Source organism: Mobula birostris, chromosome 7 (assembly GCF_030028105.1).
Source record: "Mobula birostris isolate sMobBir1 chromosome 7, sMobBir1.hap1, whole genome shotgun sequence".
In the NCBI taxonomy this organism is placed as follows: Eukaryota; Metazoa; Chordata; class Chondrichthyes; order Myliobatiformes; family Myliobatidae; genus Mobula; species Mobula birostris.
Window position 1 is genome coordinate 106948361 of NC_092376.1, and position 17766 is coordinate 106966126.

A 17766-nucleotide genomic window follows, 5' to 3' on the forward strand; every position below is an offset into this window, starting at 1 on the left:
CATATCGCCACAAAAGGTCTATAGCGGATACAATCTCACTGGCTTTCCACTAGGCCTTGGATCACCTGAACAATAATCATACCCAAGACAGGCTGCTGTTTATTGATTACAGCTCAGTGTTGAACACAATCATACCCTCAGTTCTAATCAACAAGTTCCAAAACCTGGTCCTCTGTACGTCCCTCTGCAACTGGATTCTTGATTTCCACGAGGGAGACTACAGTCAGTGTGGATCAAAAATAATATCTCTTCCCCACTGCAATCAATACTGGCACACCTCAAGGATGCATGCTTAACCCACTGCTCTACTCTCTTTACACCTACGATTGTGTGGTTGGGCACAGATCAAACGGCATCTATAAATATTCTGATGACATAAGTATTGCTGGCAGAATTTCAGATGGTGTCAAGGAAATGTACAGGAGTGAGGTAGATCAGCTGGTTGATTCTGAATGGTGTCATATCAACAACTTTGCAATCATCATCAGTAAGACCAAGGAGCTGATTGTGGTCTTCAGGAAGGGGAAGTCAAGGGAAAACACATCAGACCTCATTGAGGGGTCAGCGGTGGAAAGGGTGAGCAGTTTTAAGTTCCTGGGTGTGAACATCTCTGAAGACCCATCTTGGGCCCAACCTATTGATGCAATTTCAAAAACATGACAGTGGCTATATTTCATTAGGAGTTTGAGGAGACTCAGTATGTCAAAGACACTCTACAGACACTAATTTCTACAGATATACCATGGAGAGCATTCTAACCATCTGGTATGGAGGGGCATAGGACTGGAAAAAGCTGCAGAAAGTTGTAAACTCAGCCAGCTCCATCATGGCACTCGCCTCCCCAGCATCGACGACACCTTCAAAAGGTGACATCCATCATTAAGGACCTGCACCAGTCAGGACATGCCCTCTTCTCACTGCTATCATCAAAGAGGTGGTACAGGAGCACCTCCTTTCCCACTGCCATCAGATTACTAAATGGACACAAACACTAGCTGACTATTTTTTCTCTCATTTTGCACTACTTATTTAATTTAATTATATATACACAAACACACAGTATATATACTTATTGTAATTTAGTTTTTTTTTAAATGTATTGAAACGTATGCTGTCACAAAACAACAAATTTCATGACATATGCTTATGATATTAAATCTCTTTGGGAGAGCTTTAAAATGGGAAAAGATAAAGCAGTTTGGGCAAACAAAGATCCTTCCAAAAAGTCGTCAAATTTTCTCCACAGGCACTGAAAATCCAGGAACACACAAAATACTTGTTTTCATTTAGGTCAAGATGATAGTCAACTTACAGTTTTTTTTAAAGTTGGTGAAATTTCTAGGCCAAGGTTCTAAATACCGACTGATTAGGAATCAGAAGCATAAGGAATTCCATGTTTTGTTATTTTTATTTCTTTAACTGCACCTGGGCTTCCACTTTCTCAGACAGTGAGGTAGTAATGTTTCCACAGGAATTTTTAAAAAAACTTAACATTCATAATACTTTCCTACAGTTTCTATTTCTGGGTTATTTTAATTGGGTTTTTGCAACTGCACCTAATATTTCTAAAACAATAACAAAATTACACATTGAAAAACTGTAACAATTTCTAGCTTGATATGACTGTGTAGTAACTGTCTTACAAAAAAAAACGAAGAAGACACTACCAGTCTTGTCGACAGAGGATACTCTTTTTTAAAACGATTAAGTAGCCTAACTGCAATGATAACTCCTGACAAGAGTTAATATACTTGAATAGATGCAAAAGTGCTCCAAGCTCTTCACTTAGGAATGTTTCACTCCTACTTCTCTGCCTAGTTACTGCTGTCCAAGAGGGAGCTCCATATATAGTGCAGTTGTAGCTCAATTAGAGAGAAAAAAAAAATCCTTTGAACTTTTCCCTGTGTCTGTGTCAGGACTGAGAGGTGCTGACATCCTGTCACTGATGCACATTTGTAAAGCATTATGCCCAGATGTGCTAAGAAGTTCACTTACCATACATAAGAGAAGTATTACTGACTGTATACTTCCATCTGGAGATACAGGGAAGGAAACAGGTTTTTCTGACCAATCAGATCTGCTCCAACATTTTGTAAACCTTGCACATTCTTTAATCCTCCCAGTTCTGTTCTCTATCCTTTTACTCAATCTGTTTGTACTGCTATTTCTGGGGTATACGGTTGTTCTCCTTCATAAACCTTGCATTTGATTCTGATTTTCTATGCTGTATAATCTCTATTATTTTTGGTTTGGTCTGGGGCAAAAAAATGTACATCCTTTCAAACCTATCTTTATTCCCAAAACTTTGAGTTTAAATGATCTTGCTTAATCCTCCCTTACCCTTGTAACCTTGTCCTGATCCACTGCCAAGTGAGAACTCTGATTTGCCTGCTTATGCATCTTCCCTTTCTTTAGCACACTACTGGAGGGGTCTGCCTCTATTGCCTACAACCTGAGTTCACCTAAATCTCAGTCTCGAACCCCTCTGCCATTTAAGTCCTACTTTTCTGTACAGAACTCCTGTTACCTGACCTAACATCATCAGTTTGTCTTTAACAACACTTCTTGGAAGGAACACAAAGTCATGGCAGTTCATTGAAAGCTCTGGCATAAATGAAATTTATTACTCCACATATTCTTTTTACCAAAATAATGGCAATTAATCCAGGGGCCATGGATATTGTAGGTATTCCTACTGAATTTAGCAATAGACTTTAGGATGCACCCTTCTTTAAAAACAGTTACTTTGTCCTTTTGTTTTTTACTGTCAGGGTGTTGTAAATCTGAGTCGTTGGCCAACTAAGTGACCGGTCTCCATGTAGACCTAGGTCAGGTTGCTTATCCACCAAGGAGAATAGTTGATGTTGTTCAGTCGTTCAGTTGAGTCCAACTCCTCATGACCTCATGGTCCAAGTTTTCATGGCAAGATACAGAAGTAGGTTGCCAGGCCTTTCTTCCAAGCAGATAATGCTGCTGGCCAGGTTGGGACCCGGCTGGGCTTGAACTCAGGACCATATGCCTCGAAGTCCAGTACTGATGCCACTACACCACCAGCCGGCCCACCAAGGAGCCATTGGGGGTCAAACTGCCCTTAAGTGCTGGAACGCCACACTAATAGCATTAGTTGGTGAATTTATAGCTGATGAAGTAAATGGTTACGGCTGTCTCTCGAGCTTTCTGATGGACTGACCTACCTTCCCTTCCTTGGATATTATTGCAGACCGACACAGGTATGCCTCAGCTGTTTATTTATTCGGCAAAGCAATCATAGCTAGCAAATCTTAATGAGCACAAAACATCGCACATGTAAATTTTGACTGTTATTTCAAGACAACAAGTTTCTTTAAATTCTGAGCACTGCAATTCTTATTTAACATTCAAGATAGTTGCTCATTTGTTAGACTGCTTAGCAATAAAATTATTTTGAGGTGTGTCACAGCAGATGGGCCAGAAGGTATTAGTTTTTAATCATTGTGTTACACTGTTTCCAGCTTTTGTATTTTATTTTTGGTTAGTCTCATTTAAAAGGTGAATTGTAATGTTATCATTTCATTTTGGCAGTTATTAAGATTCCACACAAATACTTGTAGTTCTCTAGTTCTGATAGTTCCTTACCTTAATTTATTGTGCTTTTTTTTAAACTAAGCAAGTGCTGATTTTTTTCAGCAGTTATCCTTTCATTTTAATGTATGAAGAACAAATATACCTGCTGGTGGAACGCTAAAATATATTGACAATGCATGCATGGAACATCGTAGCAGAGAAAGTGGTTGAGGAGAGTACAATAACATTAAAAAAAAATTTGGATAAGAGCATGAACAGGAAAGGGTTGGAGAGATAAGGGCCATATGCAGGTAAATGGGACTAGATTAGGAGGGCACCTTGGTTAGCATGTGCCAGTTCTGCTTTCTGTGACTGATTCGATGAGCAACAGGACTGGCAAAGTTGTCCTATTAAAGAGTGAGATTAATTCCAACTGAATAGCTTCTGTTTGTGCTGTTACATTTCTATGATGCCAGGACTGAACGAACCCTTACCCGACTAAGCAGCATCATGGGCAACCATGACTACCACTGTCCTTAACACCAGCAAAGGCTGTGGCCTAAAGCCAACACTGGCATTGCTCTGGTCAGAAGAGTGAATCTACCAACTGCATGAACACAGAACCTTCTAGCAGCTTTGTTAGAGCAAAGTCAATTGCTGAATCAGAATCAGGTTTAATGTCACTGGAATATGTTGTTCTGTGGCAGCAATGCATAATAAAATATAAATTACTTTAGTACTATAACTTTATATACATTCATATGTTCCACAAATGTTAAATGTTTCTCTTTAGGCTCCTGTACCACCTCCTTGATGGTAGCAATGAGAAGAGGGCATGTCCTGGGTGATGGGGGCCCTTATTGATGGATGCCACCTTTTTGAGGTATGGCTTTTTGAAAGCATCCTCACTGCTCGGGTGCTCTCTGCAGCTTTTTCTGATGCTGTGTAGAAGCCCCTCCATACCAGATGGTCATGCAACCAGTTAGAATGCTCTCAATGATACATCTGTAGAAATTTGCAAGTGTCCTTGCAGATATGCCAAGTCTACTCAAACTTGTAATGAAATATAGCCAATGTCGTGCCTTCTTTGTAATTATAGCCATGTGTTGGGCCCAGGATAGATCTTCAGAGATGTTGTCACCTAGCAACTTGAAACTGCTCACCCTTTCCACTGCTGATCCCTCGATCAGGACTGGTGTGCGTTCCTCGAATTCCCCAATCAATCCCTTGATCTTACTGATATTGAATGCAAGATTGTTGTTGCAACGCCACTCAACCAGCTGATCTAACTCTCTCCCATATGCCCCCTTGTCACTGTCGGAAGTTCTACCAACAATAATTGTGTCCGCAAATTTACAGATGGCATTTAAGCTGTGCCCTCCCACACAGTCATGGGTGTAGAGACAGTAGAGCAGTAAGCTAAGCACACATCTTTGAGGTGCACCAGTGTTGATCGTCAGCGAGGAGGAGATGTTCATCTAAAACTGTGGTCTCCTGGTGAGGAAGTCAAGCATCCAGTTGCAGAGGGAGGTACAGAGACCGATGTTTTGAAGAGTACCCTAAAAGGCAGAAATGGGGGTTGCTCTTCCCTGTCTTGCAGACAACTTACCTACTCCCTTAACAAAAACCAGTCTCTGCTTTAGACTGTCTGGGGCACTTGGGTCACTCTGCTCCAGTACTTGATAACAATTTAAAAATCCCATTCAATCCTAGCAAAAATAAAAGTAATATTAGATTTTTCAGCCAGCTTTAAACACGTTGTCACCTGATACACTGTAATAATTGGGCAGAGCACCTTTCCCTTTACAGATGTCAAGCCCTCTATTCTGCCCTATTAATGCTTTACACAGGGGGCCAATAAATGTTTTGTTTGACAAGAATTGCTGCTATGACCCTGATGACGTACCTACCCTCCTTGTCACCACTCCAAGCCCACTGACTTACCATAGGGATTGAAACATCAATTCCTAGTAGCTCTACTAGGACAAATGAGATGGGAGGTTGGTAGTTTGTACTATTCTAAATATGAAACGAAAGGGACTGGGCAAGGCAGGGGTAGGTTTTGTTCTCACTGCACAAAGGCCAATGCTCTTGTGAGTTCCATCATCTCTCAGTGGGCAGCACTAGTCAGTAACAGGATATCCTGTCATATCTGGCCACATTATATATAACCAGATTGCTATTCTACTTGCTGCGTGTTTTGAAGACTACAGGCTTCAAATGAGTATTAATCAAGACCAACAGAACACTGCAAACTGCAGGGCAAGTCAACTGGTTCAAATCCTTCCTTAATATTCCATTCCAGTGTCCTTCAGCAAAGAGGAGCAAATATGGGCAGATAACAGAGGGTGCTGTGCTAACTATGGGCACTTCAGGGAGTTCACCATGGCAAGCAGAGGCAGTCAACAGACCAGATCATTGAGACATGATATACAGATGTTGTTGTAATTAACATGGCACCATTGACAATCAGTTTGCAACCCCAAATATTTTCCACAGGTTTGAGCTGTGTTACAACACACCTAACTGCAATGTAATATTCAGCATACAGTTTCAACTGAACGTTCAAAGTACATATGTCACTTTTTACTATTATATACATACAAGATTTGTTTTTTGTGGGGATTCACAGAAAATACAAAGAAGCGCAACAGAATCAATGAAAAAATTGCACACAAGAGGGACAAACAACCAATGTGTAAAAGACAACAAACTGCAAGTACAAAAAAAACAATAAATAAACAAGCAATATTGCGAACATAAGATGAAGAGACCTTGTATGTGAGTCCACAAGTTATGGGAACACGAAGTAGTTTTCGAAAATTTCCTTTGTGTTATACTACATTTGTATAGCTACTATAAATGGGGCACTCCTTCCTTGTCAAGAGCGAAGTGTACCTTTGGAAGCTCTAAACACATTTACATGACTGGGTTCATAGGTAAAGCTACAAAAAAAGATAGGTTGCCTTAAGACTTGAGTACTTTCTCTATAAAGGATACTGCAGGCAAGTAACCAGGCCAGGGAACCCTGCAGGGACTGGGAGGAGCCATGCCAGAATACACCTCAAGAGTTGGAGGCAGACAGTCATATTAATAAATGGAGTCAGAATCCACAAATCAAGCAATTAAGTTTTGCCACATCTGATGAAACTTTGCATATTTGTTGATTAAAAGGCTTCGAAAGCCTGCCTTTAGAAGGTTCCTGCCAGTTTAGCCAGAGACAATGACAGAAACCCTAACATTTGGTAGTTTCGAACTGATCTTCAAAGTGAGCTTAGTACTAAAACAGCTTTCATCAGCTACTGGAATTAACTGCTGAACAGGAATTCATAGTTCCCATCCTGATTTGGATGTGGGCCTTTCCACTGGTTTTGCTTTTTCACATTGTGTATCTTTCTTGAGCTCTTGAGCAAATATTCAAGCTCTTGAGATATGTGGAAAATGACAGTGCAAAGGGGAAGGGCAGTAAAAACAAGAGCAGCAGACATGCAACACATTTTCTGCATGCTTGCTATTGGTTATAATTCTGCACTTAGAGTGGAGGAGGCCAAAGATTACAGCAGTAAGTCAGTTCAGGCCGCGTGGCATTCTCATATTCTCTTCTTTGTGAAGGTGGGTTTATCAAAGAAAGGTCAGTCTGAAGAGAAAGCACTCTTGGCAGAGCTGACTTGTGAGGCCGTCTGGTGGAAAGAGACAGCTCGGTCTCCTGGTGTGGGTGTGAGAACGGAGGCACAGGCCACCTTTGTTGGTTGGCGCATGTAACTATATGGACTACTGGTGGTCCTCACCCCCTCCACCTGCTATTGGATGAGAACAGACGACAGACAGGAGTGTTCACACCCAACACAGTCCCGTCTGTATTCAATGCTTGCAGCCAAGGACAAACCTCTCCCCAACATGACACATGGGCATTTCTAGCTTTAAAGATAGGTACTCTTATATCCTTCCATTAATCTGAAGCAGACTAACCACATTTTGGCAAGTTGTACTGAGACATATTAATATCACCCTTGGGATTTTCAACTCAACAAGCGCAGGCTCTGCAGTATGCCTGGTACTACACCTGGGCCTATAATCTGTCTCCAAACTTCAAAGATCCAGTTCACAATCTAAGCTTGTCATTCATCCCCCAAATGATTTCATGTATGATCTCACAGGCAGAGGAGAGATAGCACTGTGTGTTCCTGCCTTCAGTTCACCCTGAATTACTGGGAATAAATCTCTCTCTCCAGGTGTGGCACCGGAACAAGTACTGAAGGAGTACCACGCTGTCACCCAAGCAAAACACTGTAGAAGGGTGGGGTGGGGGTGTGGTTCTGTTGCTGGCCTGAATAATCCCTCCCTCCAACATATCAGTGGGTTTCTCATTTCCTGCAGAAGCCTGAAACCACAAAGTTGATCACATCTCAAAAGCCTGAGACTAGTTAAAAGTGATTTAGGACAGTGACAGCATCTGCCTCAGGAACTTCAGGTGCAGGTATAAGGCAGAGGGAGGGGCAGAGGAAAGGATTAGCCATTCCCTGTGCCAGCACCCAGTAAGCACTGTCACCTTCAGTTTCAGTCAGGGCAAAAATGCCAATCTTCTAGAATAAACTTAGCGGATCCAGGATATAGTGGCTAATCATTAAATTAAAACCCTGGGAGGAATGAAAATTATACAGCATGTGTCAATTACAATTATACCATAGGCAGGACCGGTGAGATGGAGACTGTTTTAGGAATGACTGAGGGGGAATGCAAAGTTTCCACATTCCCCAGGTGAGAGAGAGGGAACCCCATAAAAATGGATCTGGGCAAAAACAGGCTGCGGGGCAGTTGAAGGTGAGAGAGCATGTGATGAAAACTCTAGAAAGGTGGCCAACTGCAGCAGGTAATGCCACCTCAGAGGTGGGCACCAGCTTAGTGGAATCATTATGAGTGTCATGCCACATGACATGGCTGCACCTTTAGGCGTCACCAGCAAGTCTCCACTGGAGGGGCAATGGGCTTTGACTCATGTTCTGATTTTCCGCTTGCCAAGCAGAGAACTCCAAGGCATAAAAGTCCAGGTCCAGCCGACATACTGAAACTGCTCTCAGAAGGCTCCAGATATCAAATTCAGGTTTTGTGGCAGCAGTACAGTGTAAGACATGAAAAGGTTACTATAAGTTACAACAAAAAGTACAGAAGTGGAAGAGCAAAATAGTGTTCATGGTTACATGGATCTTTCAGAAATCTGATGGCGGAGGGGAATGAGTTGTTCCTAAAATATTGAGTGTGGGTCTTTAGGCTCCTGTCCCTCTCAGATGGCAATAATGGGAAGGGGGCAAGTCCTAGGTAGTGAGGGTCCTTAATGATAGATGCCACCTTCTTGAAGCACTGGGTCCACGAGTCTTGAAAAACATATTCTAAAGGTGACTAGAGTTACTTTACTTGCACATCTCCACAAACACAGATTGATAGATTCCCAGGCACATTCCCAATTCCACAATCATCAACTGTAACTCCCAAAAGGCAGGAGTGGTCAATGCTGGAAGAAGTACACTTGGAACAATTCGATGAATGATGTTGTGTCGCATAGCAGTTCACCATTCAAACATCTTCCACTATTCCCATCACATTGAGCAGCTTCAAATGCAATCCTCAAATCAACTGAATATATTGTAACAGCATCACATTCCCTATCACTACTATTCACCTAAATGTATACCAACAATAATAACCTGCAATTTTTCCTGCCTTCAGTAAAAAACCTGACCAGACACTTCAAAGCAAACCAATTAGATGTGGAGCCCCATGGGTACAAGTGAACAAAGAACAAACTGATCAACAAGACACATTTTAAAGAGGGACCTAGAGCAGGAGAGGTGATTGGTCCTGGAGAGCAGAATCTAGAGAGCTGAAGACATGCCTGCCAATGTCACAGCTGTGATAAACCAAAGAAGTACCTGAAGCAACACATACAAGATGAAAAAGCTCAGTGCTCAAGCAGCATCCATGGAGAGAAATAAACTGTTGATACCTTAGTACAAAATATTGACTGTTTATTTCATACAGCCTGACCTGCTGTGTTCCTATAGCATTTTGTGAGAGTTGTTCATGATCTCTAGCATCTACAGAATTCCGTGTTTCTGAAATAACTGATGGTTCTTCCTGCAAACCATGGGCACCTTACCTGTTTTCGTGCCTTGATGCGCTTGTGTACGTAGTCCGAGAAGGGCTTACAAGGGACAAAGCGCCCATTTCCTGGAGTGGCATGAAGGTTTCCATCTTCCAGCACGATCTTCCCCTGGCTAATGACAACAACAGGAGCCCCACTTAACTCCATCCCCTCAAAGATATTGTACTCAGCAGCCTAGGCAGAAAGGGAAAAAGATCAAAAGGAAATGATTAACAAAGTTCTACACATACTTCAACATCAGCAGAAAAATTTCAAAGTACTAACTCTTAATTCATTTAGAGTGGCAAGTGAATTGGAACTAGTTTTGCTTCATCAAAATTACATCAACAAAAGAGGCCTTTGATTAATAGTTCAAAATGGAAAAAGAAAAAGGACAAGGGAGTGTTTAACAGGTGGCTCACATGTCTACTACCAAAATGGTTCTGAATAAATTTACATATACCTGTAAGCAAACAGGTAGCATGAAGAAACAAAAAATTGCAGATGTTTAAAATCTAATATGAAGACACAAATGCTGGAAACTTATACTATTGAAGATCTGCTGTCATGTTTTCTGTATCTTATGGTCTTACTTGGGGTTGAGAGGGAAATGGATCACCCATGAAGAAATCGATGGCCAAATGACCTAACTCTGCTCCAATATCTTATGGTCTTTCTTTCCCAGCCTGGAAAGATCTTGGATCTGAAACGCTAACTCTATTTCACTTTCCACAAATACTATCTGACTTACTAAATGTTTCCAGCAGACTATTTTTATTTTTAAAGGGAGGAATGAACACCAGCTCAACATTTGATTCAATTGTTTTTAATTAAAATCAAGACACCCTTTTGACCAGACAGGTAAATACCAAGCTTATTTTGATCTCTCAACAACATAGCTCTCAAACAGACCTGCCTCTGGGGACTTAACAGAGGCATATTGAAAATGAAGTCAGCCTGATCAATGGCAATGGATCCCATTACAATTTGTTGATGATGATGATGATGCTATGTGTCTCCACCATAAGTAACTGCCATCTCCCTGCCCTATACTCATCTCTGCAGCATCAGGACAATAAATACACCTCTGTTAGACTACTATTTATTGACTTCAACATGAGCTTCAATACTTTAATTCCAAACAAACTCATCCCCAAACTCCTGGACATGGGACTCAACATCTCCCTGTGCAGCTAGATCCTTGACTTCTTGACCAACAGACCACATTCAGTAAAGATAGCAGTAACACCTCCGTCAAAATTCCCTTCAAGAAAGGTGTCTCACAAGGCCGTATCCTCAGCCCCTACTCTATTCCTTGTACACTCATGACTGCATGGCCAGATTCTGCATCTCCAACTTTGCAGATGATACCATTGTAGTGGTGTCTCTCTCTCTCTCACAAAAAACAATGAATCAGAAAACAGAAGAGATGGACAGCCTGGTGACATGGTGTCATGATGACAATCTTTCCCTCAAAGTCAGCAAAATGAGAGTTGGTCATTGACTTCATAAAGGGGTGGTCACATGCTCCTTGTCACATCAGTGACGTACAGGTTGAGAGAGAGAACTTCAAGTTCCAAGGAGTGAACATCACCAACAGCCTGTCCCAGTCCTAGCATGCTGATGCTACAGTTAGAAAAGCTCACCACCACCTCTGCTTCCTCAGTAGGCTTTAGAAATTTGGCAGGTCTCCTTCAACCTTCACCAATTTTTATTGATGCATCATAAAAAACATTCTACCCAGCTGCATCACTGCTTGGTGTGGCAACTGCTCTGTCCATGATAGGCAAGAAACTCCAGATAGTGGAGGACACAGCATAGTATATCATGGAAACTAGTCAGTCCTCCACAGTCTGTGTCTATACTTTTCAATGCCTTGGTGTAGCAGCCAGCATAATCAAAGATCACATCCTCTTTAGACATACTCTCTTCCTACAATCACTCGCCCCGCCCCCCCCCCAACCCCACAATTGGGAAGAAAATATAAACAGTCTGAAAGCATTTACCATCAAGCTCAAGGACAACATTTTTTCTGCTGTTACAAGACTATCGAATGGCACCTAATATGATAAGGTGGACACCTGACCTCAAAATCTACTTTTTTATGACCTTGCACCTTATTGTCTACCTGCACTACACTTTGTAGGAGAAACACTTTACTTTACATTGCAATTGTTTTACCTTGTACTACCTCAATGCACTAATATAATGAATTGATCTGTATGGACAGAATGAGAGATGTGTTTTTCACTATATATTGACACATGCAATAATAATAAGCCAATTTACTCACTTTATACCCTGCCAACATTCACTGCCTGAATTTAAATAGGAACGCTTTCTCAGTAATTAATCCCTTGGACAGAAAATTTACATTTGAACCCCAAGATGGAACAGATTCAGAACCAGCAAGAATACATTACTAAAAGTGGCAACTGTTTATTATTTTCACAAGTACCAAAATAGAGTGAACAATTTTTGTTTGCATGCCATCCAGGCAGATTATGCCATACAGAAATACATCAGGTAGTTTAAAAAATACAGAATATAGAATATAATTTTACAGCTGCTCAGAAAGTACAATGCAGGTAGACACTTGGGGGGTAAGGGTCATTACAAGGTACATTAAAAGTCCAAGCGTTCACCTTTGGCACATTAAAGAAGCTGTCTTTAAGGCTAGCAGTAAGTGTTCTCAAGCTTTCATTGTCTTCTACCCAATGGGAGGGACGACAAAAGGGAATGACTGGAGTGGGAGGGGTCCTTGAGTATGCTGGCTATGCTCCTCAAACAGCCGAGAAGTGTAAGCAGAGTCAATGGAGTAGAAGCCACACACATCAAAGTTGCTGGTGAACGCAGCAGGCCAGGCAGCATCACTAGGAAGAGGTACAGTTGACGTTTCGGACCAAGACCCTTATCAGGACTAACTGAAACAGCTAGCAAGAGATTAGAAAGTGGGAGGGGGAGATCCAAAATGATAGGAGAAGACAGGAGGGGGAAGGATGGAGCCAAGAGCTGGACAGGTGATAGGCAAAAGGAATATGAGAGGATCATGGGACAGGAGGTCCAGGGAGAAAGACTGGGGGGGGGGGGGGGAGAGGAGAGACCCAGAGGATGGGCAAGGGGGATAGTGAGAGGGACAGAGGGAGAAAAAGGAGAGAGAGAAATAAATGTGTGTATATAAATAAATAAGAGATGGGGTATGAGGGGGAGGTGGGGCATTAGCGGAAGTTTGAGATGTCAATGTTCATGCCATCAGGTTGGAGGCTACCGAGACAGAATATAAGGTGTTGTTCCTCCAACCTGAGTGCGGCTTCATCTTTAGAGTAGAGAAGGCCATGGATAGACATATTGGAATGGGAATGGGACGTGGAATTAAAATGTGTGGCCACTGGGAGATCCTGCTTTCTACTGGCGGACAGAGCGTAGGTGATCAGCAAAATGATCTTCCAGTCTGCATCAGGTCTCGCCAATATATAGAAGGCCACATCGGGAGCACCGGACGCAGTATATCACCCCAGCTGACTCACAGGTGAAGTGTCGTCTCACCTGGAAGGACTGTCTGGGGCCCTGAATGGTGGTAAGGGAGGAAGTGTAAAGGCATGTGTAGCACTTGTTCCGCTTACAAGGATAAGTGCCAGGAGGGAGATCGGTAGGGAGGGATGGGGGGGACGAATGGTCAAGGGAAGTGTTGCTTGAAGTTCCAGTATCTGCAGATTTCCTCGTGTTTGCAATGGAGTAGAAGCTGGTTTTTATGATGACCTGGGCTGTGTTCACAATCTTTGCAATCCTTTGCAGTCTTGGGCAGAATGGTTGCCGCACCAAGCTGTGATGCACCCAGGTAAGATGCTTTCTGTGGTGCATCTGTAGAAACGGCTAAGAGTCTGAGATGAATTAGACCTGGTTTCAATTCCTGCCGCTGTCTGTAAAGAGTTTGTACATTCTCTCCATGACCACGTGGGTTTCCTCCCACAGTCCAAAGACGTACCAGTTGGAAGGTTAATTGGTCATTGTAAACTGTCCTGTGATTAGGCTACGATTAAATTGGTGGATTACTATGCGATGAGGCTTGAAGGGCTGGAAGGGCATGTTTGGTACTGTCTCTCAATAACTAAACAATAAATAATTGCCAGAACTACTGCAAAAGGGCAGTATTTGAGACAAATGTTTGGGGAAGGGGGGCGGGGTGTGAATCACCACCATAAGAGGTCTCATCAGCAGTGTAACTGGGATCATCTAAACATCTGAAGTTGCTTGACTCAATAATTAACCTAGCTGAAGCAGCTTCATGCTCAAAGTTGCTCCCATATAACAGTCAAATCGCAAGTTCAGAATTTAATTACTTGTTTTCCCTGTCATGAAAGCTCAGAGCTATGAATTTTCAGAGTCTCTCTGAAAGGGACTGGAAAACAATCTAGAATTTACAACATCCATTTTATTTCCCATTTTAAGAGATATGAGCTCCAAAAAGGCAGCAATGTTATGACAGGCTGGGCTACGGGCAGCTCAGCGCAAAAAAAAACAAGTCACACAGAATTAGGTTCAGTCAAATTCCTTAGAGCCATTTCCTGGTTCAGCACTCTAAGCTGTGACCTCCACCATTCTAAGTTCACACCCCAACTCAGATGGAGCTGGATGTTCTTGCTCTGGGGTAAAAGACTTGAGGCTTGACCAAGAGAATGGGCAATGAGGTAGTGTGAAGAGTGGGGAAGAACAAACAGCAGCACAGTTTCATGCACCCTGGCAGGCAACAGGCCTCACTACAAAAAAATGTATGCTGAATGATTCAGTTTGACCTCACAAGAGAATGGTAAACAACTCTATTTTGAGAGGGACTTGAAAAAAGATGTAAACAAAATGGAATTTAACTGTCACGTTCCCTTCTGGAACTGCGAGTAATGGTACATTTAAGTCACATTAGGAACAAGCTACACAACAAATCAAAGTGATATATCCCAGATGATTGTCACACTGCATTACAATTCCTCTTTCGGGCTAAATATGTTGAGTTTCAATAGGGCAGAGGGCTCTTAGGGCCTATCACAGTGAGTTTGATGTGTGCTCAAAATCCTAGGATAGTTGAGCAAAAGAATGGAGTTGGAGGATCCCAAGCAAGGTAGAGGACTCCAAAAATGGGGATGGGGGGGGCGTAAATTGGGTTGGAAGAACTCTAGTTGGGGTATAGAGGATTCCAAATTGAGTGGAGATTTCTAACAACTTCTTGCAGTAGAAAAGGTATTTAGCAGAAGGGATGTGACAGGGGAAGACCTGACAGAAGAAGGCAAGCAACAATGGGGGGGGGGGGGGGGGAAGAATGTGGAAACTTGAATCAGTCTGGTGGTACAGTGGCCCAACAAGGCCAGGTGGACCTCTAAGAACTCCCAAAGGGAGAATCCACCATCCAAGACTGATTCCAAAATCTAACATTGTGAACTTCAATGTAAGATACCAAAATACCAGAACCATATGAATGTCAAAAATTTTGTACTCTGTTGATCCAAATGGAATAGATAACAGGCTATGCAATTCCCTCAGAGACTGACATATGTTCTGCAATATTGCAAAAACTGAATTTCCACCACTATAAGCTCAAATTGAAGTTTTTTTTCCATTTCCAAAAATAGACACCCTACACTCTGCTAAGCTGAAGAGTCATTATAGCGGAAAAGAAATATATAGTATATTACAGCTGTGGTAGAGACTAATTTGAGACCTGTTTGAAGCAAATATGAACGGAAGAGAAAAGGGAATGAGTGCTGATTAATGGAAAGCAAAGTATTTATCGCACGGTGATGACAGGTACTTCTTAAGATACGACTTCTGGGAGAGGACTTTGCCAAATTTTCACTTTGTGTATTTGTAGAGGGAGGACAGTGTTGATGATCCCATGTTGTGTTTCAATGAAGTATTTGTAGCCAATAGAAGAAAACTCTGACACAAAGCCACACTGAGACATTTTTGTTTGTCTCCTTAATGAAAACAAGGCAAAAATCAGCCCACTAGCCTAACAAGTAGAATATGAGTGAGCTGCAGCCATCAGTTTAAATACCTTACGATCTAATGAAGGTAAAGTGATCAGTTGCAAGTCCAAGTACAGCTGGAGAAGGTTAAAAGGTTTGAGGGTAGTGGGAAGCAGGTGTGACTGAGTAGTAGTCAGTGGGACTAGGAATATGAAACTTGTCCAGTGCTCTGCTTCTCCTCATCTCACCAGTTAGATAAGCAGGAAGTTCAAAGCCTCAAACACAAGGAAATCTGCAGATGCTGGAATTTCAAGCAATACACTTAAAAGTTGCTGGTGAACACAGCAGGCCAGGCAGCATCTGTAGGAAGAGGTACCATCGACGGCTCAGCCCGAAACGTCGACGGTACCTCTTCCTAGAGATGCTGCCTGGCTTGCTGCGTTTATCAGCAACTTTTAAGTTCAAAGCCTACCCTCCAGAGGTCTCTTCAAGACAGTTGATATAGTTGCCAAGCACAGGAAGAAACCCCACCACCTGTAATTCAATTTGGTAAAGTGGATTAACTTCGGTCAATCTTATTCAACTTAGAGCACAGTGTACTTCTGTACATAGGACTGTAATATGTCATCCAGCACAGAGTTGCACAGCATGACAACAGGCCCTTCAGCCCACAAGTCCATACTGATCACCAATCGCCCATTTGCACTATCCCTACATTAATCCCATTTTTATTCCTCCCAAGTTCCCATCAATTTTCCCCAGATTTGACCGCTCACCTACATATAAGGGACAATTTACACTAGCCAATAGTCCTCACATCTTCTGAATGTGGGAAGAAGCTGAAGCACCATGGCAAAATATGCATAGGCACGGGGAATATGTGCAAGCTCCATACAAAGAGCACCTGAAGTCAGGACTGAACCTGGGTCTTACCCGCTGACAGTTCCAGTATATATTCTGGTGTCAATTTGACTGCCATAGCGGGTGCAAATTCCTCGCCCTCTATATCTCTCAAAGAATGGTAAAGGCCCAATGGATTCCCAAATAACCTTCCTAAACTCCAAAAATAATAAGAACCTGTTTATTTACCCTTTTCCAACTTGTACTTAACATTTGCTATTTGCTGAAACAACAACCGCAATGCTGTGTATGAAGAGTTCTGAGAGGAACAGTCTAGTTGTTTTGTTTAGAAAATGCCAACAGTGTCCTGGTAATTCTGTAATGTTATTTAAATTCCGAGGATCCAACAGGAACTCAGATAATGCCTTGCATTCAGGTCATACACTGCCCCACTTGACTTTGCCATTGTACAAAATCAAACCATTCTTGCCCCATTCTCACAGCCCACAAGTCGACATGGACTTCACAGGTGCCAACACACCCTTTGAGTCATTTCCATAATCTACCAAAAAGCAAATGCCAGCAGGACATTTGGCTATCTGGGCATTAACTGTGAGTGCTCACCTTAAAGTTCCAATGGGCATTTGATAACAAGCGAAAACAACCACCTATACATATTTCCCTTCTCCTAGGAACACATCGGCATCTCTGCCAGTCTCCTAATAAAATAATTCAAGCTACAAACTAATTATTCCTTTGTCAATCAACTTGCTGAGCCAATTTGAAACATGTAAACCACTTTACACTAAGTAGATAGCTAATTAAGGTTTTGCCACTCTTTCTCAGTCACTTATAAAAAGTTGCTTCAAAATTTCAAGTCCACGACTTACCAGGAAACATTAAAACTCTTGGGAAAGACTGCAAGAAGACCTTTACAGATGATAAGCTACCTGCCGATCAGAACACCAATGATCTTGCTGTACAAGTCTACCATTTTCTATTCTGACTCTGGTTAGGCCACACTTGGAGTACTGTGTCCCGTTCTGGTTGCCTCACTATAGGAAAGATGTGGAAGCATTGGAAAGGGTACAGAGGAGATTTACCAGGATGCCGCCTGGTTTAGAGAGTATGCATTATGATCAGAGATTAAGGAAGCTAGGGCTTTACTCTTTGGAGAGAAGGAGGATGAGAGGAGACATGATAAAGGTATACAAGATATTAAGAGGAATAGATAGAGTGGATAGCCAGCACCTCTTCCCCAAGGCACAAGAGGACATGGTTTTAAGG

General features: G+C 42.2%; 1 protein-coding gene across 3 annotated transcripts in view; it reads right to left on the bottom strand.

The window, feature by feature from the left end:
• Nucleotides 1-17766, bottom strand: part of LOC140200358 (dihydropyrimidinase-related protein 3-like) — a 225229-nt gene that overhangs the window by 26758 nt on the left and 180705 nt on the right. For all 3 annotated transcript variants that reach the window (XM_072263576.1, XM_072263577.1, XM_072263579.1), the window contains exon 12: nucleotides 9698-9877. In XM_072263576.1, coding sequence (XP_072119677.1) covers nucleotides 9698-9877 — 180 coding nt within the window. The remainder of the gene's footprint in view (nucleotides 1-9697; nucleotides 9878-17766) is intronic.